The following is a 23,306-nucleotide window of genomic DNA, read 5'->3' as shown; positions in this document are numbered from 1 at the left end:
ACTATCAGCTTCCCTTTCCCTCTAGCCAGCAGAACTCATGCATGGCCTCTCTGCAAATGCCAGTGGTTGTAATGCTTTGAGTTCTTCTAGACCAGTGGGGCTCAATCCATCATTGCTCTGTGGCCCCTTTTCCCCTGTCAGGCTGGCACAAAGGGCCCAACGGGCAGGAGTGCCCCTGGCTCAAGGGGCCTGCACACCATGCACAGAACCAGTTCCATGCCACCTCCGCAGTAGCCTCAAGGTGGAGGGGGGGGGTGCCCTGGGGCAGGAAGGGGCAAGGCTGGATGCACCCTAGGGCAGGCTGTGGCAGAGGGTGCAGTGGCCCCAGACTCTGAGCAGGGAGGCATGACCCAGGCCCTCTCTCCCTGCACCGGCACAGGAACGATCCGGCCTGCGGTGCACCCCAATCACTGTACAGCCGTTGTCACACACGCCCCGGGCAGCGTCAGCACTCAGTCTGTTTGGTTACAATGCTTACGTGTCTCTTTTACTGCTTGCTGCCTTGCATCACCGAACGGTGCAGTGTCCTGGCCCAGCAAACCCGGTCTGGGGCTCAGCCTGTAACTGTGGCTAACGGTCTCCACCCAGGGGAAATATTCCCCCTTGATTCGTACTCGGAGCTTCTCCCCCTTGTGACACAGTGGCAGCGAAACACCTCCCGTCAGTTTTGAAAGGGCTAAGAGTTCTGGTAGGTAAATGGTCCCCCTTGCGGGAACCCTGGTCCCCGTGCAGTAGCCCGTTCCGAGACAAGTCCGTCCGATGGGGAGTCTCTTCGGCCAGCTGTCATCCTGTCATCCCAGTCATCTACTCTCCCGCCGCTACCCTGTCACGTTAGCACACAGTCCTGCTCGGATCACAGTGGCTCTGAGACCCTCCTCCAGAGCAGTGTTTTTCCCCCCGGTCTTTTGGCTTTTCCCTCTGAGCTTAGGTAGCAGTTGACGGAGGAGTTGACGGAGGTGAAGCGAGCTCTCTTGTGCGGTTGTTTTGAACATTGCTGTTTTGTAACCATGAACTCTCCTTATTCTTTTCTTGCAGATGAGCTCACAGTGCCTGCACTTTACCCCAGTAGCCCTGAAGTGTGGGCGCCGTACCCTCTGTACCCAGCGGAGTTAGCACCTGCTCTGCCTCCTCCTGCTTTCACCTATCCCGCTTCACTGCATGCCCAGGTAATTTATACCAACCAGCCACAACTTCGCTCACTCTACCACCGGTCCTTTCGAAGCTGGTCCCCCCAGCGCACCCTGTACAACTAACCCCTGTCCGGCTAACAGACACTCCTCCAGAAGATTAATGATCTCACCTCAATCAAGCTGACCCATCCTCCGGGGACGGGTGGGGACAGGCTTACCGAGATGATCGCGCACACTGCCTGATGTATCCCAGAACCTCTCTCTTCCTTAATCCTTTCACTTTCATTCACACAAAGGACACGGGAGGCAGTTCTAGAATCTACCGGGTCTTGAAGAACCCCGTACATATGTACCTCTGGATATATGTACTGTGCAGCCCGGACTGGCACGTGCGGCTAATTATCTGGAAGGCAATCAGGGTGGCGCGTGTTTGTGTGGCTGGGTGTGTTTGGAGTTGGCCACCCGTAAGGTCAGGAGTTTGGTGCTGTAGCCTAGATGCCAGGGCTCCCGATCCCAAGGTAGGTGCTCCAGTGCCATGCTACAAGAGCAGCTGTCGCTGCGTGTCGGTCGCACTGACGTGGACAGATCAACGTGCTGCAGCTGCAGTTGGTTACTGGGTTGGTGTTCGCTGGTGATTAATAGTGCTCCTTCCACCTCACGCACCGGTGTTTTCAGGCCAGAAGCCACCACCACTGCTGAGAGAGGAGTTCAGGCTCCTTAGCTGGTCATCCCTGGCAGGTCTGCTAGGCTGCGGACAAAAGTGTCGGGGGATGGGTCATTCGCCCCCAGCTTAGGTCTGGGGTGCCCAGGGTCTGCTTGGGGTACATTTTTGCAGCTGCTGCCCAGCTCTGCTCCAAGGAGCGGGGATTAGTGTGAGCAAGGAGATGAGGATTTGCAACAGGCCCAGAAACCTTCTGGGTTCAGGTGATCCCAGCCGAATGAAAGGTGGGACTCCAGGCATGGTGCAGGCAAGGGCTTAGTCTGGCTCCTGGGCACTATGGGTTGAATAAGCTGGGTTCCAGCTTCTTAAATGATACGATGGAAGAGAGAACAGAAGAACTCACTTTTGATCAGGCCCTGAAAAATTATTTGTCAGAAACCTTAGAGACGGAAGTCTTAGTCCTTGAGACTTTCCAACACTGACTCCTGCAGGCAAGGGAGCAGGGGTCAGGTGAATCCCTGCTGCGAGCTGGCCACATATGACGACAGCTACATGTAAATGGCAACCACCACCAAGCAAATCACGTTTCTACCCCCCTGAGGGGCCGAGTCTGCAGCGCAATGTTACCAAAGCTGGGGAGCTCCTTCCATCAGAGACTCGTTTTATCACTCCTTGATAGCAACTGCACTTGTCTCCGTACACCTGGCTTGTCTGGAGCGACTTTTCCTGCATTAACAATCCAGACACTTTGATGCTCTTCTGATCTGACATACAAATGCATGTAGTCATGCATGGAGTATCTGAGTAGCTAAGCTGGAGGAGATGCCAGTGATTTCCGCGACATTACACCAGGAGCAATCCATAGCCCAAGCGACAGCCAAAGCAGCGTGCCTTCCATAGAGGGACAGACAGAAACCCTAGTCCAACATGTTATGGAGCAGTGTATGTTCCTAGGGCAGAATGCACAGCAGCCCAGGAGCATTCACACTCAGATAAGCAGCAGGAGAGAGGCAAGTCTTACTGCTGTTTGTGATTCCCTTCTCCTCCATGTCCCAACACAACACAGAGAGCAGAACTCTTGAGGCAGCACCAGGCAGCCAAAGAAGAGCTGTGATCCCATGAGCTGTTCATCCATATGATCCCATGAACAGCACCTCCCAAGATGAGCGTCAGAGATAGGTAGCAGCATCAGGAAATGCCTACACAAACCAAAGGGCTGGGTGTTACATGCCTGCAAGCTGTGGCCCCTGAGGTGCCCTACCACCAAGCCAACCTGCAAGTGGATCCGCTGAGCTAGGCCAGGGTTCGCTTTGCTGCCGCTCAGTTTGGGCCCGCGGGGAGTTCAGTTTTGAGATTTCATCACTAGCTCTGGTCACTGCAGATTCTTTTCTGCAACTGAGCACATCGTTCCTCCGTCTCCATCGGCAGGTGACGCCGGAGTTAGACAGACTCGGCCACCTTTGGAAAGTGCACAAGCAAGCACTGCCTGCCGAGAGAGGCCATTTTAGAGCCAGCCACCCGCCTTTAGAGCTGTCACACTCCACTGTGGTAGCATAGCCCCATTGAGCTGTTCCCTTTACACTGTCAGCCACTCGCATGAGGGAAGAGCGGGTCTCAAACTACTTTCTACAATACCTAGTAAATCCACCCCTGGCTGTATCTGCTCCCCAGGCTGTGGGTAATTGTCCTCCTTCCACTATTAATGCTGAATGCATTTCCACTGGAGCTGAGCCCAAGGGTTACCGACTAGCGAGGGAGGCTGAAAATGTAGAAAGGCTGACCTTGTTCAAGGGTAAACGTGGGAGAATTCCAGTTCACGCTGCTGCTGCGGATCTGTCTGCGACTGAAAGTGTTGAGTGGGGTGTACGTGTCTGTCCAGGATGAAAAGCCACCAGACAGTGAGAACAAAACTCACCGCTAGATTCAGAGATTTTAGGGCCTGAAGGGACCAACAGGATGGTGCGTTTCTATTCTGGGCTGTAAAAGTTCTTTTCCCACACTCTGCGTTAAAGGGCCAGACTGGCGGACAAATAGCCATGCCAGGCTATCATGTACGGCTGCAATGCTGCAGGCTCGGTATAAAACCCAAGGCCTTTCCTTGTTTCCTCTGCCCAGGAAGGGCTGGGGGTCAGTGCTTAAAGCACGGCAGTTGGGGAGAATGGCTCTAAATACATGAGTTGATTAGTTATGGGCCAGTTTTTCAAAAGACCCCGACACCCAGCAGCTCCCCGTGTTTGCCATCGTGGGTAGGGACTGCTTTTGGAAAGGCTAGCCTAAACTTAGCCCACAGATTCTCAAGAGAGGGACCTGGACTGGACCAACAGCCCAGGATCCAGGGGCATAAGCCAGGGCTGAGCATAAGCACAAGCTGCCACTTGGGGCTGCCCAACCGCTTGCTGACTCAGTAACTTAGCAGACCCTGGCCCTGGAGGGGCAGAAACACTTGACTCTGGGTTTCCTCCCCCTTGGCAATGTACATCCATGCAGCTGGCTTGCCCGCGCCAGGCCTACCCTTAGAGAGACCCGCTGGTAATGCAGGGACGTTCCCTACAGCAATTCAGATAGTTCATGGAAACGCAGGAACTCGAGTGAGCTCATGAACTTCAGCTTGAAGCAAAGTGCCTGTGACGGGGAGGAAAAGGAAAATGAACTCCAAATGGAGGGCCATGTTTTATTCACAACCAGTGGTGGTGCAGCCTGCTGGCTAACGCAATCCAGCCAGCCCAGCAAAGTGGAAGGCAGAAACACCAAGTAATGTACGCTCTGTCACAAGCACTTTTCTGCTCGTTGAACCCTGAAGTTGGGACCCCTAATGGCCCTTGATAGCAGGAGTGCTGTAGTTAAAAATTAACGAGCAAGAGGAATAATTAAATATGGATGACGAGCACTCACTGTGGACTTGGCCTGCCAGCAGGCTGAGCATGCCTGGCTGCTCCTGAACGGCTCGGCGCGGCAGGCAACGCTCGAACATCTCGGTCCGCTCGAGGGCGTTCCTGAAAGCAATGCCCCGTTAGCGCTGGTGGGAGGGCCTCGGTCACAGGCAGCCCCGTTGCTAGGAGAAATGGGCCCAAGGAAGGCTGTCCATGCCAGGGCGGCGGGCAGAGAGAAGGGCGGCAGGCCACGCCTGCTTGTCAACCTCCTCGCCCAAGCAACGACCTTCCCTGTCTGCCCTCCCCTGTTGTCCCCACTGTGCAGCATGGTGCCAGGCCCTGGCCCAAGACATGGCAGGTGTCACCCTGTGGCTCCCCGAGCCCCAACCCCTTCACAGTAGCGTCTACCCACAGCTGCAGGCCCAGCTCCTCTCAGATCCTGTAAAGCCCCTTGCTCAGAATCCTGCCTTATTTCTTCCTCATCCCCTTCTTCTCTGCACTTGCTCCTCCTCCTGGCCTTTCTAGCCTCAGACATTCCTTTCTTTGGGGTTTTATACTTCCCCTCCCCATCCTTCGGTCCATGCTCTCCCCCTTCCTCCCAGCAGGGGCTGCTGGCTCAGGGGGGCTGAGCGGCCCATAGCCTTGCCATCTGCGGCATGGCATGGGGTGAGACGAGTGAGTCTGATTTAGCGGGGGTGATGAGCCAAGGACTAGTGCAGGGGAAGGGCCATGGTGGCAACATGTGATTTGGTTGGTGGGGAGTGTCCCTTGGATGTATGTGCTCATCTGGCCGGTAGATGGTCTAGCTGGCCAGTGGCTCCTGGGGGTGATCAGTCTGCTGGGGTTCACCAAAACCAGAGCAAACCAGCAGGGATGCAGACAAAGGCCTTGCAGCTGGGCCACCAGAACCCGGATCAGAGCTTCCCTGAAACATAGGAGCGAAATTTCAGCTGCACGGCTCTCGTTACCCAGTTCTGCCACCCGTACTCACATGGAGCAATCCCGTCTCTGGGCCCAGCCCCACTGATTTCTATGGACATGCTGGCAGAATAATGCCCTGCTCATTGAGAGTACATATGGCAGAATTGCACCCAGTGGTTACACTGTGGGTATAAAAGGCATGTGGCTGGCCAGGTCTCAGACCTGGCCTCATGCTTCCCTTCTCTGAGCGCGGCTGGGGCAGGGAGCCACATGGAGATGGCATGTCGTGTTTTCCAACCCTGGTGAGAGCCCAGGCTTGTTATGGGAGGGAGCATTGGATATTTCAGGTAGAAATGGGAGTATACATCCTTTGGTGAATGTAGGAAAATTAACTATTGGCATGCGGTGGATTCTCCATTCATTGGAATGAACATTGGGTGTATCTTATGCTCAAATAAATTGGTTAGTCTCTAAGGTGCCACAAGTCCTCCTTTTCTTTTTGCTTTCTAACAGAGCCACTCTCGTTTAACCACACACTAACCGGGCTGGATGCAGGAATCCCTGGATGAGGTCATAGGGCTTGTGCTATGCTGGGGGTCAGATGATCACAATGGTCCCTGCTAGCCTTATACTCTAGCTATGAATCTATGTAATGCAGTCTACCTCCTATAGCCCTCCATCCTCCTGTTCCGTTCCTGGGGCCAAACTATTGCTTCGGGCTTCTCTCGTGTTCGGTATGTCTACTTGTCTAGCCCTAGCTGGGCTTGCCCCAAGCACCAGATGCGAACACCCCCAAGCTAGCCAGCATTTCCACTGAACAGCTGCTTGCAGAGGGTGATTACTCAGTTGTGACAGTAGCATTCAAGGGCTCAGCCCCAGAGGTGGCTGCATTTACGAAACCGTAAATGAAACCAGGCCACGTAAGTTATGAGACTGAAGCAGCGCAGAGGCTGGTAGGTGCAGAGGCTTTTTTGTGCTTCTGCAGCTCGTGCTAAGCTCGCAGGCTTTGGTCCCTATTCTGCTCTAGCAGCATTGGGATCTAGTGATGGGCAAACAAACTGAAAATTAAATTGTTAGGGTGCCAGTTAAGTGCTCAGAGTATTTGCTGTGAGATATACGTAGAGGACTATTAGTAATATGTGCCAATGACTTTTCAAGGGCAGTGGATTATAACTTATTTTTAATGCACATAAAAGATGAGCATGAACTTTGTAATGATGAAAATGAAGGGCCAACAGCACTGGCATTTGCCACATGCTGGCTGGGGATTCCCTGAGGCCAGCTATGCTAATGCATTTCTGCCCTGAAACACCTTCCCGACTCCAGGGTGGGGGGGCCTCTCCTAGTGGAGGCTGCCAGTCAGCCCAAGTCGGCTGGTGGTTTGGTAACATGGGGAAATGGCAATCCATGGCTCATGTAATCCAACAGCTTGTCACTAGAGACCAGATCAGGGTTTAAAGGCAGCACGCCAGAGAGGAGCTGAGAATCCAGAGAGCTCTGCACAAAGTACTTACATAGCTGGCCCTACTTTGGGGGGAAAGGAGTTAGCAAGAAGGTGAAAGGTTTCCAGATTTGCCACAGAGAGGAATTTTCCTGCATGAATGGCCACCTCTGACCTACTGAGAACCCATTTGTCTCAGGCACCAGGTCACATCTGACCCATACTGAGAACATATTTGCCCGGGGCACCTGGCTGCTTCTGGACCCACATTCAGAATGTGTTTGCCTAGAGCACCAGGCGACACCGGGGCTACACTCAGAATGGTTGCCAACGGCCCCTAGCCACGTCTGACCCACTCTGCAAACGTTGGTCCATGGCACCCACTGGCTGGAGCTTTGGGTTATTTTATAATATCACTGTGTTTCCACAATGAAAGTGGACTTACAAAAACCACTGGTGAGAAGTTTTCTTCTCTTTCAGCTTGGGCAACTAGAGAAGCGGGGGTTTGCTCATCGCCTTTTGTTCAGAAGTGCACTGAAGGTGGCTGCAAATAGACAAGGGTTTTCCAGATAAGTTCCACAGTACCTTTAAAGACTTCTGGCCCAATCCCATCAGTTTCACTGAGGCAAAAGCCCCCTGGAGGTCAATGAGAGCAGGCTCCGTCCATTTATTTACAAGTAACAGTTCACAGTGCAATCCGCAGCGTCTGAATGATCAGAATCCGGCCCTAAAGCAGAGCTCGCCAGTGGAATCTAGCCAATGGGTAAAGCTGTCTCAGGAATATTCAGCCAGCTTTTAATTACCTTATTTAACTTTCTAATTAAAGCTAATTGGGAGAGCAGTTGAGAGCTTTGTAGTATGTTACCTGGGGATCTGAAAGCACTTTCTAAACATTAATTAACCCCCATGAGACGTGTCTCAGTGAGTGAGCGGCTTGGCCAATGACTCACAGCCCAGCAAAACACTGGTTTGCAGTCCCCTGCTCTGGCCAGGAGACAACACAAACAGTTAAGCTCTGGAGGCCATATAATAGAGATGGAAACGAACCTTTTGTGGAGGAGAGCTGAACCCACCAATACTTGCCATTAGGGTTGAGCAAACTGCTTTGCTTCAAAAACCAACTTCAGAGTTGGGCGAAAGGCCAGATTTTCAGATACTGCTATTTACGGGAAGAAAGCTGATGAATATTACTGCAGATATATACTTGTCTTATCAAATAGCATTTGACAGGCAAAACCTGCAATGTACCTGAGATGCAGAAAGCTCACTGTGTTGGTGAATTACAAGGAAATGTACTTAGCAGTATGATCCTCCCTTCTCTAACAAGTTTGCAAACGCAAGATACAGAATCATTTAATGTGCATCTTAGTCACGTCTAACTTGAGTAATAAACCGTGTGTCTGACAGATCTTTATTTCTACTTTATCAGCCACACTAAATCTGATGGTTTTGCTCACTGCTTTTATTATTGCAGGGATCTGGGAAATGGAGCAAACAGAAGCAGGATTAGATTTGCACAGATGAATGTACAGAATTTAAGTCAGCATGCTCTCCACACAACTGTTCTGGGCTGTAATTGAGTGAGCTCTTCCCAGATAAGCGTGGCTAGGCCAAGTCATTGCTGGAATAGGAGCCTGACTACGCTCACCTACGTGCTGCAGGTCATGGCACTGGTGACTGAATGCAGATGCTGCCTCTGTCTGTTGTGAGCCAACCTGGTGCTAGAGGGCATGCTTCGGCTGGAGGCATTGTCTTTCCAACAAGACGTGAGCCTGAGACTCTGGGGCATTTCTTCCCATTTGATCTCATGGCCCTTGTCCCACTATCAGTTGTCTCTGGGCACATTTTAATTTGCGTAATTAGGCATTCCTCCTACTTAAAATTCTCTGCAGAGTGTAATTTAGGTGTGAAGTCCTTTGCCTCCGTCTATCTTTAACTGTTGTATAGAGTTGCCACGTGCTGTTAAAAATCTTCCATGTTCCAGCCCCACTGCGGTTGCATTTCAATTTTTGCAAATGCTTGGAATTCTTAGAGATGAAAGGCACTTACATTAATATCAGCGATCATTATTATATACCGGCCAGTGCCAGAACTTTAGCTGGTATATGAAGAGATAAGTTCATATTCGGCATAATGAAAACACAACTGCAGACTTATAGGTTTGCAGTGATAATGGTCAAGAGATTTTCAAAAACACAGGTAGCCACATAATTTCCTAGTAGCTACCAGCTGAGGAATTTCAAAAGTATGGGTTAGTACCATCAAAGCCAGCTGTGAGCCCTCCAGAGAGAGATGCTAACAGCAGAAGAATGGGACCATTTTCACTAAATTCACACATGTGGGGTAAAAATGTTCCTGTTTCTGAAGAGTCACTGAGAAGGTAGCTCAGATAATGAGTGTGGCTTGGCCCGTGGCAAAGTTCAGGCAAACAGGAATAGAAGTGAAGTGACAGATTTCAGTCCCTAGTGAGGTCAGGAGATGCGCGGTACACATCTGAGGGCCGAACGTGGCCCGTGCGCCCAGACAGTAATTCCCTCATTTGTATTGTACCAAGCAAGAGATTGTCATGATACTAGAGCTGTGGATGAGTTATTTCCTATACCACAGGTCCTGGCCACACTCTCAGGGTGAGTGCCTCACACTCACCCGTATGCTGGTTGAAAGGGCCAGAGTGGCATAAAGGGTCCCTAACAGCCCCACTTCTGGGGGCAGGGAGAAGAGGATTCCCCCACTGCAGGGAACCCCATACAAGCCCTGGTGTAGTGGGCAGACTGAGGGCAGAAGAGGTATGCCAGGAGCAGGGCCCGCGGCATGCAGCACTGTGTGGTGTCCCGGCAGTGCTGCAGCCCACAGCACAGCCTGGGGAGACTGCTACAATTAGCCAGCCCCCCCCAGGGCTGTCTGAGTGATGCCAGGGGCCTCTCCAGTCCCCAGAGCAACCCATGTTCAGGACATGCAGAGGTTGCTTAACCCCCCTCTCCGGGGGCTAGGAATTCTGTGATGCATCTCTCAGAACATCTCGCCCACCAAGGTAAGAGAGAAACAATGGCCTAGCCAGTGCAATGACATTGCAGTGCGTTTAAAGGCAATATAGCACCAGTAGGTACCTCTGCAAGAACAGCTGGGTTCTAGCTGTATTAGGAACTACAGAGCTACTCACCCAGGTCTGGCATCAGCCTTTAACACATGAGCTTAGGGCAAGAGACCATTCTCTGGAGCCGCTGTACCCAGGGATTATTTCAGAGCCCCCAGCACTCTCCCAGCTAACCAAGTTCTTCTTTAGCTCATGCACCAGAGGCCCCTGGCTGTGGTCCTGAAGGTCCCTGGCTTTCAGAGATGACAGGATGTGTTGTAGGTAGCCACAGATGGGGAGAATGGCATTATCTTCTGTTTCCATGGTGGCTCATCTGCCCCTCTGTGGCCATGCGATGTAGCTCCTGGTTGCCCAGAGCTGGGCTAGCCCAGTCTTAAGCAGAGCTGGCTGACCTGTTCTAGCTTCCTGTATTAGTATGAAGTGTGACAGCAGACAGGTAACATAGTGAGTGTGGTGAGTGCATGGAAGTGAGTGTGCAGAGGGGTAGCCGGGAGCCATGCTACAGCACCGCTCCAGGAGCAGGGCGAGCTGCCAGTCCTGGGCACAGCCGTGGGAATTAGACTGTCTTCTGCCTCCCTTCTTCCCCTCTTCGTTCTTTCCTTTCTTCCTCTCTGGAAAACACCAGCTCTCAATCATTTTGGATCCCCCTGGGCACCTTTATCCAACCCACAGGATGCACCAATCTCCACCTGCTGTACCCTGACACTGACAGTCGTTACACACATTTACCCTCCCCCTCCCCCCCCCATTCTATCATATGCTGTCCTAAGCTCTGCCCCAACCCACTGTGGTAGCAATGCCCCCCCCCCCCGACACACACACATCCCCGGCCCTTACCACCTATCCCAGGAAGGCAACACCAACGCTGCCATTTGACTAGTGAATTCATGGACTCAGAGACAGCAAACCATAAGTAAGGGGTACATGTTTCCTTTTATTTCCTCCCCACACACACATTTCTATTACAAATCGGGGCTATTTCAGCATGGCGGGGGAAGACATTCAGAGCCTGTTAAGCCGAGTGGGAGTTAAACAACTACATCTCCTTTTATCCTGCTGGAAATTCAGCCCAGAATTTTCTACCATGAAAAACAAATGCCCATTTCCTCTGCTGATCCGAAGACAGCCATTACCTCCCCCCTCTGGGGAGGTGAGTAGCAGGGGCTTTTGGTGGTGTGCTGCCCGATGGCAGTTCTGCACAGTGTGCCGCCAGGCAAATAAGAGAAGCAATGACATTGCCCCCAAACAGTAGATACAGAAACAGCTGATACGGCTTACCAGGTGCCAGTGCTACCTGCTGCCGGCTCCTGGGTACTTGGGCTGGGTACCCAAGTAATGCCTTGGGAGGGTACTACAGCATTCCACCATGTTCCGATGTGCTGTGGTAACGCCACGGCCAGAGGGAAGCGGGAATGCGTGGAACTGGAGGGGGGAAAACACAGGAATGTTTGTCATGTTCAGAGGAATAAATGACTGAAAAAGGGATCTGTCTGCCTGTCATGGGCTGTGGCCCTAGGACAGTTCCAGTGCTGTTTAATAGGGTTCGGGCAAATAGGCACTTTACCTCCCTTCCCTGTGTTCATGCAGCACCCAATGAGTTCCGGAGCCATCTCTTTGTTTTGAATTAACCCAAGGATGAAGTACACCCAGCTCCCATGTCTTGGGGGCCAGGGCAATTGTAGCATAGGTATGGCTGGCCAAGGCGTATGGGACTTTCACTCTCATCTCGAAATCTGCTTAGAGCTGGGAGTCTCCAAGCAGGTAACACTCCCCTGCTTTATGGATGGGGCGGGAGAAGGATGCACAGAACCATGGTGTATAGGCACCGTATGGGCGCCTGTATGAACAGCAACCCCAAAGGCTCAGTATGAGCAGATGCAGCTCCACTCAGTCCAGTAACATTGTGGCTGCATTTGGCACTGGGAGCGTGCCTGCACTGAAGGCTAATTCCGCAAGAGAGCTACCTATATAACTAGCTCTGTACTCGCAAAAAGAAAAGGAGTACTTGTGGCATCTTAGAGACCAACCAATTTATTATGTTCCTGCTTGTGCCAGAGGCAGGCCACACAGAGGTGGGGCTTCATGGTCCCTACCAGAGTCAGAGCCCACCTGGATTAACAATGAGCTGTAGTGAAAAGGATACTGTCAGCTCCTTTCAGCCTACATTTAACCTACCTTCCAAACAACACAGCCCACCTGGCAAGGCCAGGCTGATAGCACGTTCATAGGGAAAGGGGGTCCCTGCAGAGCCCCAGAAACTGAAGCTGCTGATGCCCAGAGCACACGGAGAGCAGCAGCACAAATGCCCCTGCTGTGCCCCTCGGCCGAGTCATCCAACCAGGGTGCGTTACCTAGCCCACAGCATCCAGACATCCGAATAGCTACCACGTGTTCCTGGCTTACCCTCACAATGCTCCTGGCAGCTAGGGACCCTTATTACCCCATTTACAGACCTGGCTGGGTCAATGGCACCAGGATTTCTACAGGGGTACAAAAATCACGGTGTGAGGAAACTGGGGAGGTAGAGACTGGAGCCAGGGGAAGTGCTGTGCAGCATAGAGTAAGTGTATTCCTGGACCCGGTGGCTGGCCCTCGCTCCAGTGAAAGATGGGAAATGGCAATAAGACCAGAAGTGAAAGAAGAGTAGGCAGGCGCTCACAGGTCGGCAGGGAAGGTCCTGGAGCCAGGAACGCACGTGGCTAGGAGGAACTTCCTTTGCTTACTAGGCCTTCTTGTTTCATCTGCCTCGAAATGGGACCTGTGAGCGTTCCAGACGGCTCGGCCCCTAGTTCCACTCAGTGGTTGTATGGCTGCTGTTCAAGAGCTGGGTATTATTAGCTGCTGGTTTGGTCCACCATAGGGCCGGCACTCACAGGTTTATCACGGCTCTCGTGCTTCTGGGTTGTTTGCACCTGTCTATGAATACATGATGGAAGGTGCCAACACGGGAAGTGTCCCTGATTCCAAATGGCCGTCAACTGCCATGCCAGAGAATGGGGCTAACGCTGACACGATGGGCACCATGTCCCTACAGTCTGCGTAGGTAAGGGAGGCTGCCCTTGAGAAAGATATCTGCCACCTCCCATTGTTTCCAATGAGATTGAAGCCAGGCCCACAGGTAATGTGGCTGTCACTGCATGTTTCAGGGGGCTGGACCGGGCACAGGGACTGTGAGGAGCAGCAGAGACCCTGTGATGGGGAGCGCGGGGGGGGATCAGGAGTGTGATTTAGAGGTTGCAGGGGCATGTGGGTGCAGGGAAAGGCAGAGGACAGTGATGGAGTGGGAGATGGAGGGGATCCAGTGGCAGTGCCCACAGCCCAGGGCGAGTGTTGGGTACGGGTAGCAGCCAGGGGAAGGACTGCCAACTGGCAAAGGGGTTGTAGGATTCTCTCACAGGATTTCAGCACCTGCCGGAGGAGCTGTTGCTGTGACAAGAGAAGCGCCTCTGATCCTGTGTTTTTCGAGGCTGGCAGAGCTCTGTGCGAGAGCCTCGGGCCTGAGGACACAGACCGGCCCTGCCTACATTTATGATGCTAGAGCAGAGAGAGGGTGCCGGGGTAGTGGGAGGGAGGGAGTCAGGGAGGTGGTGCTGCTGGGTCGGAGGGAGGGGAGTGAAGGCAGTAATAGGAAATGGCTGGCAGTTCCCCTATGTTAGGGGTGAGGAGAGGGTGAGGGGAGTTAAAAAGTCAAAAGATGGACTAAGAAGTCTGGCTTGCTGATTTTAAAAACATCTCCTGCTGTGTGGGGGCCAATCATGATTTATAGGAATTTGACTCACGATTTTGGCAATACTGTGTCTGTAGGCAGGAGTGAGCCTGCTGTGCGAGGCACGGCACATACACAGACCTAAGCGTTGGCAACTGTCTCTGTTCACATGGTTTTACTTAAGCAAGTAGAACTAACTCTTCAGTGCTTGTATTCAGGGCTGATCTCCTCCACCGAGCCCTGTGGCCTGGGGGCTGGCTGCGAGGGCTGCCAGGCACATTCATGGCACGGAATCAGCCATTGGTAGAATTCTTGGTGCCCTCCAGGCTCCACGCATACAGGCATGGGCCCGGGCACTGTGTCTGCCACAGCAAGCAGCTTCTCTCAGCCGCTCTGCTCTCAGTGGGGTTGATTTATGCTGCAGGCTCTTGAGTATGGCACCAGTTCTGCTCCTCTCTTTCTCCACACCAGCAGTCTGGATCCAGACCTGGACTGTGGCCAAGGGGCTAAGGTGTGGCTGATCCCAGTGCCTTGGGTCCAGACTGGGTCACACTTCAAATAGCCAAGGGTATTGCTGATGAGGCTCTTACAGCCTGCAGTGATGCTCATTGCCTGCTTTGGGCACGAGGGCTTTCACAGCTCCTGCTACCTGGACATCCTGCTCATTTGGTTCCCATGTCAACACAACGGCATCCGGGCCCGCTACATGATAAGCCCAGCCTGGCAGAACTGTCGGCAAAAGAGCTCTTGCTCCTTCTCACATCTCTCGCACCAGGGACAGACTCTACACTAGTCTGTGCAGCGGGCCACACCCGGCTAGTCCCTTAAATCAAGGGCTTCACAACCTCTCTGATCCACAGTTAGCAGCCTACCATCTGGAGAGCAATCCGCCTGCTACACAGACACCTCTGTCCGCTGGCTACACGCAGACGCCGCCCCACCGGCCTTTGTCCACCTGCTACACGCAGATGCTGCCCTGTGAGCCTCACCCCTTGCTACACACAGACACTGCAAAAGCAACTACAAACAGTAACCGCGAGCGTTAACTATTTTGACGTCCGCGGGACCAGGTAGCTTGCATCCAACAGATTAGTTTAGAAAGTATTGGCAGGCGTGATCTCCGAAACGTTGCTATTCCTGTTTAACAAACCTCAGAACCCTGGGAAAGTTCCAGAGGGCTGGAAAATAGCTAATTTCAGAAAGGTCACTACAGGCCAGTTACCCGGACATCGATCAGTAAATAATTAAAGGCTTGCAGCAGAATTAATAACCAGCATGGTTTTATGGAAAACAGGTATTGTCAGGCAAACTTGATATTGGATGAGATAACAAGGTCAGCTGAGAAAAGTAACTGTATTGAGATAACATGCTTAAAACAGGATGAGTTTCAATACAGCCAAATGTGCTCGGGGTGGGCGCAGTGCCCCGTGGCCCCCCGCCTCGAAGCCGGACCCACGGCTGGCCACAGCGCGGTGTCGGAACCGGTAGGCACTAGCCCGCCTCAGCTGGGCAGCACCGCCAAGGGGCCTTTTCACATCCCAGTCGGCGGTGCTGCCCAGAGTGACCCAGTGCCTGAAATGCCGTCGCGACCCGAATTTTGAAAACCGGGGCCGCTCTCGTCTGTGCCATGCAGGAGGTCAGACCAGATGGTCTGTCCCATCTGGCCTTATAACCTATGACTCTGATACATTCCTCTCTATCAAAGCTGCCAGCCACAGGGGTTAGGAATAAAATACTTTGTCTGGCAGAGAAAGTTTCCCTCCTTAATTTTCAGACCAGTGGTTATTAGGATACTCCAGAGTTCTTATCCAAAGTAGTTTTTCCAGGCCATCTTCATCAGGAGAACAAGCTCAGAGCTTCCTCAGCAAGATCCATGGCTTTCACCTATACAGAAATAGTCAATGCATCCCATGAGGCGAGCAGTCTCCTGACATCTCTACATCCCTCCACCAAACACTGCAGAGCAGAGATAGTGCCAGATGCTGCACTTGGCCACCAGCTTCTGTCCCATTCTCCCTCAGTGTCTCCTTCCCTTCTGGCTCCACTGACATGCTGTGGATACAAACCAAAATCTGATAACAGCCCCCCCACCCCGAGAGCGCCAAGGGGCCAGCAGCAGTACCTGAACAATGAAATATCAAAAGGTATATTTAAAAATGAGTGTGCAAAAGCGTGGCACATAATTTGTCCATGTAATTACCGCGATTGCATATCCCAATGATCAGTTAGACATCTAACTGCCTATTTGCACATACAAATTATTTGTGCACAATTGTGCTTTCAGGTCCGACATTTCAGGACTCATTAACAGCATCCTCACTGGTTATTAATGAAATAAGCTGATGACATCATAATGGATGCATCGAACAATGATCTCCATGTGCAAGGATCCATGAAACTCCCACTTGTTTCAATTCACATGAGTTTGAGCCCCTGCATTGCGCAATGAATTTCTGGCTTCAAATGAACCCAAAACTTAGTCAAAATCATCAGGTTTCGCCCAACTTCAAATGGCTACAATGAGAATCTTCCAAGTTTTGCATGTCAAAGGGCCCAACTACCCTGGAATGAAACTCAGAGCCAGGAGAGCTGGGGTTGGTTTCAAGCTTCATACTCTCCCCCCACCCCCCACCAGTCCTGCCCAACTCTTCCCTCCCTGAGCCCCTGTCCCCACTGGCGGTCGGAGTGGGCTCTTTTCTTGCCTTTCCGTTCTGCCTTGCTCACATTCAGGCACAAAAGGCATCAGTGGGAAATGGTATGTTTCCATATAGCTGGACAAGGCCGCTCAGCGGCCAAGTGAAAATGGTCCCATTTCACTCTGATGGTTGCGGTTGGACATGTTCCACGCATCCTGGCCTGGGACAGAGAGAGCTGGTACACAATGAAGCACCTGCAGGACAGAGAGAAAGGGTTCAAGGCCTGCTTCTGCCACCCCCACGCTAATTAGCACCTTATACAACAGTAGGCCGAGTGACATCGGAGCAGCTCCTCCCCCATGTCAAGGGGAGTCACACGGCAGAGTCAGGCCCTAATGCAGACCTTGCATTTCACACCCTATTTGTGGGAGCAAAAGCAACTTTTCAGGTCGACCCTGACAGAGTGCCTTCTCCAGAGCCGCGTTCTCAGGGTGCGGTCCCTCCTTCTGCAGCTGTCCCTTTAATAGCGTTGGGTGCTGCACATGCCGCTGGAAAGAAGCTGTGTCCCCTCAGCACGCAGGCATTACTGCTTTCCTACACCCATCTACTGGTGCAGCGAAGGAGGGAGAAGCCATCCTTTCAGCAGCGGAGGATACGCTACGATCTTAGCGACGTCTCTGTGGCGTAACAACAGCCCCGCAAGCTCGCCGTCACGTGTGCGTGCTAGAACGCGGTCCTGCGCTGAGTCAAAACGGCACCTCCTCCTTTCCCGGCAGCCCTGCCCACTCTGCAGAGCAGGGCCCCAGCTGCTAGCGCTCGCCGCTGAAAGAAGCGTTCCCTGCTTTCAGTCCCCCTTGCCCTGCAGAAGGAACAGCCAGGCGCGAATGAGCGCCTCTTTGTGCAGCAGGAAAGGCGCTGTCCATGGAGCGCCAGCGAGTTACTGCTCGGCAAACCTGGCCAATGCCAGGCCCTGGCTTTTAGAGGCAGAAAAACCAGTTGTTGTGGCACAGATGGGCCATGGAGCTGTTACAGCATGTTGGGGGGGAGGGGGGGCGAGAACCGAGAACCCCAGCTGTAAGCCACAGCTCCAACTTCGGGTGCGCAGCTCCGGCACAGATCTGCCCCACATCCAGCCCCACAGGTGTGCTCTGGCAGGGGGCCACGAACACTGGCCTCGGCCCTCCCGTTGAATCCGTTGTGCACCGCCACAGGGTTGCAAGGGGAAATGCACGGGTGACAAAATGTTGGGTCTGCAGCTCTAAACTGCCAGAACTAGAAGGGGGTGGTGTTTGAAGCAGGGGTTTGGGCCAGGCCTGTTTGGCACTTAGGGTGAGCCCAGAACAGGGCCCAGCTCTCATCCCCTCTTCGCAGAGACCCAGGATGTGGTTTGTGCAGGAGTTGAAGGCGTGTGATGAACCCTAGCTCATGTTTCACTTCCGCCGCTCTTGTCTTTTCAGATGCGCTGGCTCCCTCCCTCAGAGGCTGCTTCTCAGGGCTGGAAGTCCCGTCAGTTCTGCTGAATACTGTGTAAGTGGACGGCTTGGCGTGGGCTTCGCTTCCCTAGCACCAGCTGGAGGCAATGGCTCCTTCCAACCATCACTGCGGGCAGGCGAGGAAGGGGATGTCCTGCCATAGCAGAATTCACGTCGCGGCCCACGGCTCTGGTCGGAGTCTGTAGGCCTGGGAGGAACGGCGGTATCTCCTAACACATCCCCAGTCCCTACGGTCCTCTCCCTTGCTGTCACCGTCTGATAAAGTGATTCAGTGCCCGCAGATGGCATTAGGGGTGGGTGACGGAGCCCAGGGCACCGAAACTGCAGTTGAAGGAAGTCACTGGACAGTGCTGTTGGAGTGGCTGTGATGCCATTCATTCAGTACGAGGCTCCCCCCCGGAGCAGAGCCAGGAGGGGACACCGCTGGCTGCAAGGGAGGGTGCAGCACATGGAAAGACAAGATGTGTGTGTGTGTGTAGGCAAAAGGGCGGGCATTCTGCTCTGTGGGACACGGGGAGCCCACGAAGCAGAACCACATCAAAGGGCCAGACAGGGAGAAAATGCCCTAGCTCTGTAGCTTGGAAGGCCAGGAGGAGGCTGCAGGTCTTGTCTGACCTGCATAGCCTAGGCTGTATCCTTCACTCGGGGCGCCTCCCTGTGGGTGCCCTAGAGCAGATCGTTCAGAACGCTCACGCGTGCTCAACGAACACGTGTGTTTTCTAAACATTGACTGTGAATCTCTCTCCTTCGGGTGCATGTTTAGCCGAACAGAGAGCTAGCGGGCTCTGCTGCTGGAGTGACTGGTTTAGCCTCCGTCAGGCAAAGATGGCGAACATTTTCGTTCACCATTGCTGTGTGTTTCTATCACACACCCTGGAGAACAGGGCCGCAGATGAACTAACTAAACCCAACAGGCAGGTCTTAGCTCCGTCATTCCCAGCCTGGCTTTGTCAGAGCCCCAGGGTAATAGCTGGGTGGCTGGGTACCCTGACCCCACAGCCCTTGTGCCCCATGCCTAGAGCCCCTCTATCATCCCCTGGCAGACTTACCCTGCCTCTCCCTATGTCTGGCCTGGCCATGCTCTTTCCTGTCCCTTGTTTTCTCTCCTCCCTCTCCCTTTGCACCTTGTTTTCTCTCTCTAGTCTTATCCCCCCGTCATTCCTTGCTCTCCCTGCAGCCCATGGGGTCAGGACCCAGGCTATGGTGGCAGAGCAGACACACAGAGCTGGGGCCTGGCACCCTATGGGCACAAGCTGACCCAGGCCCAGCTGTACTGGGGCCCCCTGGAGCAGGGAGGGGAGAGGATTGCAGACACTGCCCACAACTCTGGCCACAGCAGCATGTTTGTGCTGGAGAGTCAGCATGGATTCAGGATCATGCCCAGACACCACTGCTCATCTCCTCGGCCCTGTGCCCCACGGTGCCATGCTGGCAAGGCTGTATTGGGAGCACGCTCTCATAGCTGGCAGCAGTGGGCATGCACCTTCAAAGAGATGTGACGTTAACGTACGTCTCACACTGGCGGTCAGCTTCGCGGAGCGTGGCCTGGAGGTGACTAGCAAGGGCTGCCAGGGAAGGCTGGAGAACATGACCCAGGGTTTGGGTGGCTCAGTGCAATGGCTCCGGCTTGTGTGCTCATGCCCAAGCGTTCCTCGTTCACAGGCTCATTGTAGGCACCACGTTCCCTATGTGCCACACAAAGCTGGGGTCCCCACCATCACATTCCTTGTTGGGAGCTGTCTACCTCAGCACTGCGGGAGCCCACAGCTGAGGTCAGAGAGAGGCCTGTGTGCTTGCAGGGCAGGGGTCTTGCAGCACTCGGTGCTCCTGGCCTGAGTTGTCTCTCTTGCTGCGGGGACCTTGTGCCCACGGCAGGCCCTGGCACGCTGAGGGGTGCCCCACGTGCTGCTGCCCTTGTCTATTGCTGACATTTGTGGGTGGTCCCTCATGCAGTTGTATGTGGGGGAGATTCTCCCTGCCAGTGGCCCAGCACTGGCTGATGGCAGTGCAAAGCCGAGAGCAGTCTATCTGAAACACCCAGGCTACCAAGCATGCCCCGCTCCAGACGGCAGGTCTGTCAGTGCCCGTGGAGCTTCTAGCTACTCACCAGTGTCCATAGGGAGTAAATGGCACGAGGAAACTGCCTTTTACCAGCTTCATCACGTTGGGGTATCCTGGTGCCCGCTGGTGGGACATGCTGTGGTCTGACTGATGCCCTCGCAGTGACTGTGCCAATCCTCAGCGCATCCTCATTGTCCAGCTGATTACCATCTCAGCAATACTGTTTCTTACTAGACTTGAAAGTGCCTGTAGTCTGCGCCCCCTCTCAAAACCATCTCTGCTAAGAAACCATGGGATAGACTTCATTTAGAGAGAGACAACCCTAATAAGCGGATATTTTCTCAGCTGAAAGAATGGCTCAGTCACCCTGCCACTGAATGTTTTGCAGGGGTACAGTCAAAGTTGTAACCCAGACTCATTCAGAATGGCACTGAACTACTCAGTAAATCTTCCAGCAGCATGGCCTCTAGTCACCCGTAGACAACATTCACCACACGTGTGAAGATCCTTGTGTGCATACACAGAGAGGTGGGATCACCTCTGCTTATGACATTAGTGAGACCATTACTAGTTACTGTGTCCCACGCTGATGTCTCACATGGCAAAAAGGATGCTAATCAACTGGAGAGGGTTCAGAAAAGAGCTATAGGGATGATGTGCAGTCTGGAAAACCTGCCTTCAGAGAAATACTAAAGCAGCTCAGGCTTCAAGAGAAGGTTGAGAAGTGACGATGACAGCCTGCAAGCACCTGTATAGGGAGGAGCTTTCTGAGAGCAGAGGACTCTAACCTACAGACCAAGGCAGAACGAGATCCAACAGGTGGAAGTTGAAGCTTAACAGTTTGGACTGGAAATAAGGTGCAAATGTTTAACAGGAATGGTGATTAACTGCTGTAACAAACTACCAAGGGACGGGGTGGATTCTCCATCACTTGACATCTGTCTCTCTGGACTCTCTCTTTCTAAAATATATGCTCTGGCTCAAACTAAGTTATGGGTTGGATGCAGAGATCGCTGTGTGAGGTTCTCTGGCCTGTGTTAGATGGGGAGGTCAGGCTAGATGATCACAATGGTCCCCTTCAGGCTTTAAAATCTGAATCTAAAAGTGCATACAGAATACAGCTTGCAAAGATTCTCCACAAAGACGAAAGCAAGGAGGCTCCATTCTCTCTGAAATGCACAGATCCTTCCTTACTCTTTACAACATGCATGTCCAAATACAACAAAAATGTCTTATTAAAAGTTAATGAAAACTCCCTTGGCAGCAGATCAGGCCCGGGTCCATAAATGAAAAACACATGTAGTTACTGAGCACAGATTACCACAGCACAGGGGAGAATTTATTTTATTATACAAATATACTCTTTTGATGCAATCAGTGTTGGAAGAGAAGTTAGAGAAGATACAGTCTGTAAATATTGCAGCCATTTGTGGATAAATAAACTGTGCATATTAAAACAAAAAGTAAAACCGCTAGGCCAGTAGCAGCGCTAGGCCCTAATGCATCTACCAGACTGTTCCCAGGCTTTGCCCACTTTCACAGCACATCAGTCTAAGCTCCTTGTGATTCTTGACATGCAGCTCAGATAAAAGGGTTCAGCAGGCTTCCCACCATACACACGCCAAGGTCACCCACCACTGGTAGCTCCTGGAGTCTGGGCGTACTGTCCCTCCCAGTGATACTGTCTATGGCCAGACAGCCTCCCCCTTTCCCTCACACTCCCCACTAGCTGTGCATTTTACATGTAAAGCTCAATAAACGTGACTGTCACAAATAAAACTCAGGGGACACATTTCTTAAGGGAGATCAGCAAATGCTACCACATCTGGCTAGCTCTGATGTTGTATGTAATGTCCCACTGAGCACCTTCACATGCCCTCAGTGAGAGATTAGTGCCTAGCAAAGGGGCCAGGTTGGCAGGGCTAGGCTGTACATCCTCCACTCAGCCACAGCTCTTCACTAGCCGCAAGCACATTCGGCCCCATCACTGGGCTCCAAGCCTCTTCTGAGGCCCTGCTCTCCCACTCCGATCTGTGCAAGCAGGCCAGAGCCTAGCCCCCTGTGCGCTCAAGCTGTGCCACCTGACCTGAACCCAGCAGGAGGACCTGACTACGAGTGTTGGGCCCGCGTTGGGGCAGGTGGGAAAACAACTGGATCCTCCGGGGCTGCGGTCAGGTTGGCTCTCCGCGTCCTGCCTGGGTGTTGGCGTGGCGGTGGCTGCTGGCCCCGCTCCTGCCGGCTGCCACAACCTCACTATGCTGTGCAGTGAGCGTGCCAAGAAGTCACAGCACCGCTCGCTCCACGGCACACAGAGTCAGCATGGGGCAGCGGCTGTCAGGAGCAGGGCACACAGCTGCAGCCACCACCATGCCAGCCGCACGGGCAGGAGGTGGTGCTGATACTCACTCAGGTTCAGGGGGAAGTGTCGGGTCAGAAAATGATTCAAGCCTCTCGGGCTGGGGCTTGGGTCTGGGTTGGGTTCACATCAGGCTTAGAAAGTAGACCTGAGCAGACCTCTGCTCTGAAGCTTAGGGGAGCAGCAGCAACGGGAAGTCATCCTGACACAGATGGGCTCGGGCCAGTTAGGGCAAGATTTTTTGCAAGCAGCTCGTGCCTTTCAGTGCCCAACTTGAGAGCCCTCAGAAGGGCCTGATCTCCAAGGCTGGATCTGGCCGGCAGTGCTGCAGACTTGGGCCCGGGCACCTGAAAAACAAACACCACAAGCTGCCACAAATTGGACCCCAGACTCACGAGTCGCGTTAGAAAATCTTGGCTTTAATTTCTAAACCTAAGGGTATGTTTTCACGGCAGCTGGGAGTAGTCGTCCCAGCACGGGGAGACCAACATGAGCCAGCTCTGCTCAAGCCAGTGCGTTAAAACAGACAGGTCACGGCTCGGGCTAGCCACCCTGACTATGTGCCCACGGGTCAGGTGGGATTGTGCTCGGGCGGCTAACCCAGGCTGCTGCCACACTGCTACTTCTCGTGCACTGCCTCCAGCAGACTTAGCACAAGTCTGTCCATCCGCACTGGGAAACACCCGCGCAGTGGCTGTGTGGACGTACCCTAAGATAAACAAATACGTAGAAGAGACCCCAGCACCAGCCAGGTGGGCCACCTCAGAGAGACTCCAGTGCCTCAGAGGGACCTGAGTGCCAGCCAGGTGGGCCACCTCAGAGAGACCCTGGCGCCTTGGAGAGGTCCCAGTCTCAGCCAGGTGTGCCACCTCAGAGATATCCCAGCACCTCAGAGAAACCCCAGTGCCAGCCGGGTGTGCCATCTCTGAGAGACCCT

The 23,306-nt window shown here is 53.2% G+C and overlaps 1 protein-coding gene across 4 annotated transcripts in view; it reads left to right on the top strand.

Moving 5' to 3' along the window:
- Positions 1-23,306, top strand: part of RBPMS (RNA binding protein, mRNA processing factor) — a 140,452-nt gene that overhangs the window by 102,190 nt on the left and 14,956 nt on the right. For 3 of the 4 annotated variants that reach the window (XM_075127440.1, XM_075127442.1, XM_075127443.1), the window contains 2 exons: positions 1,036-1,166; positions 17,917-17,986. In XM_075127440.1, coding sequence (XP_074983541.1) covers positions 1,036-1,166; positions 17,917-17,979 — 194 coding nt within the window. In that variant the 3' untranslated portion in view covers positions 17,980-17,986. The remainder of the gene's footprint in view (positions 1-1,035; positions 1,167-17,916; positions 17,987-23,306) is intronic. The other variant, XM_075127441.1, reaches the window with a different exon arrangement.

The sequence above is a fragment of the Caretta caretta genome, chromosome 4 (genome assembly GCF_965140235.1).
Source record: "Caretta caretta isolate rCarCar2 chromosome 4, rCarCar1.hap1, whole genome shotgun sequence".
NCBI lineage: Eukaryota > Metazoa > Chordata > Testudines > Cheloniidae > Caretta > Caretta caretta.
Note: the sequence above shows the minus strand (reverse complement) of the source record. Positions and strands in the feature narration are given on the sequence as shown.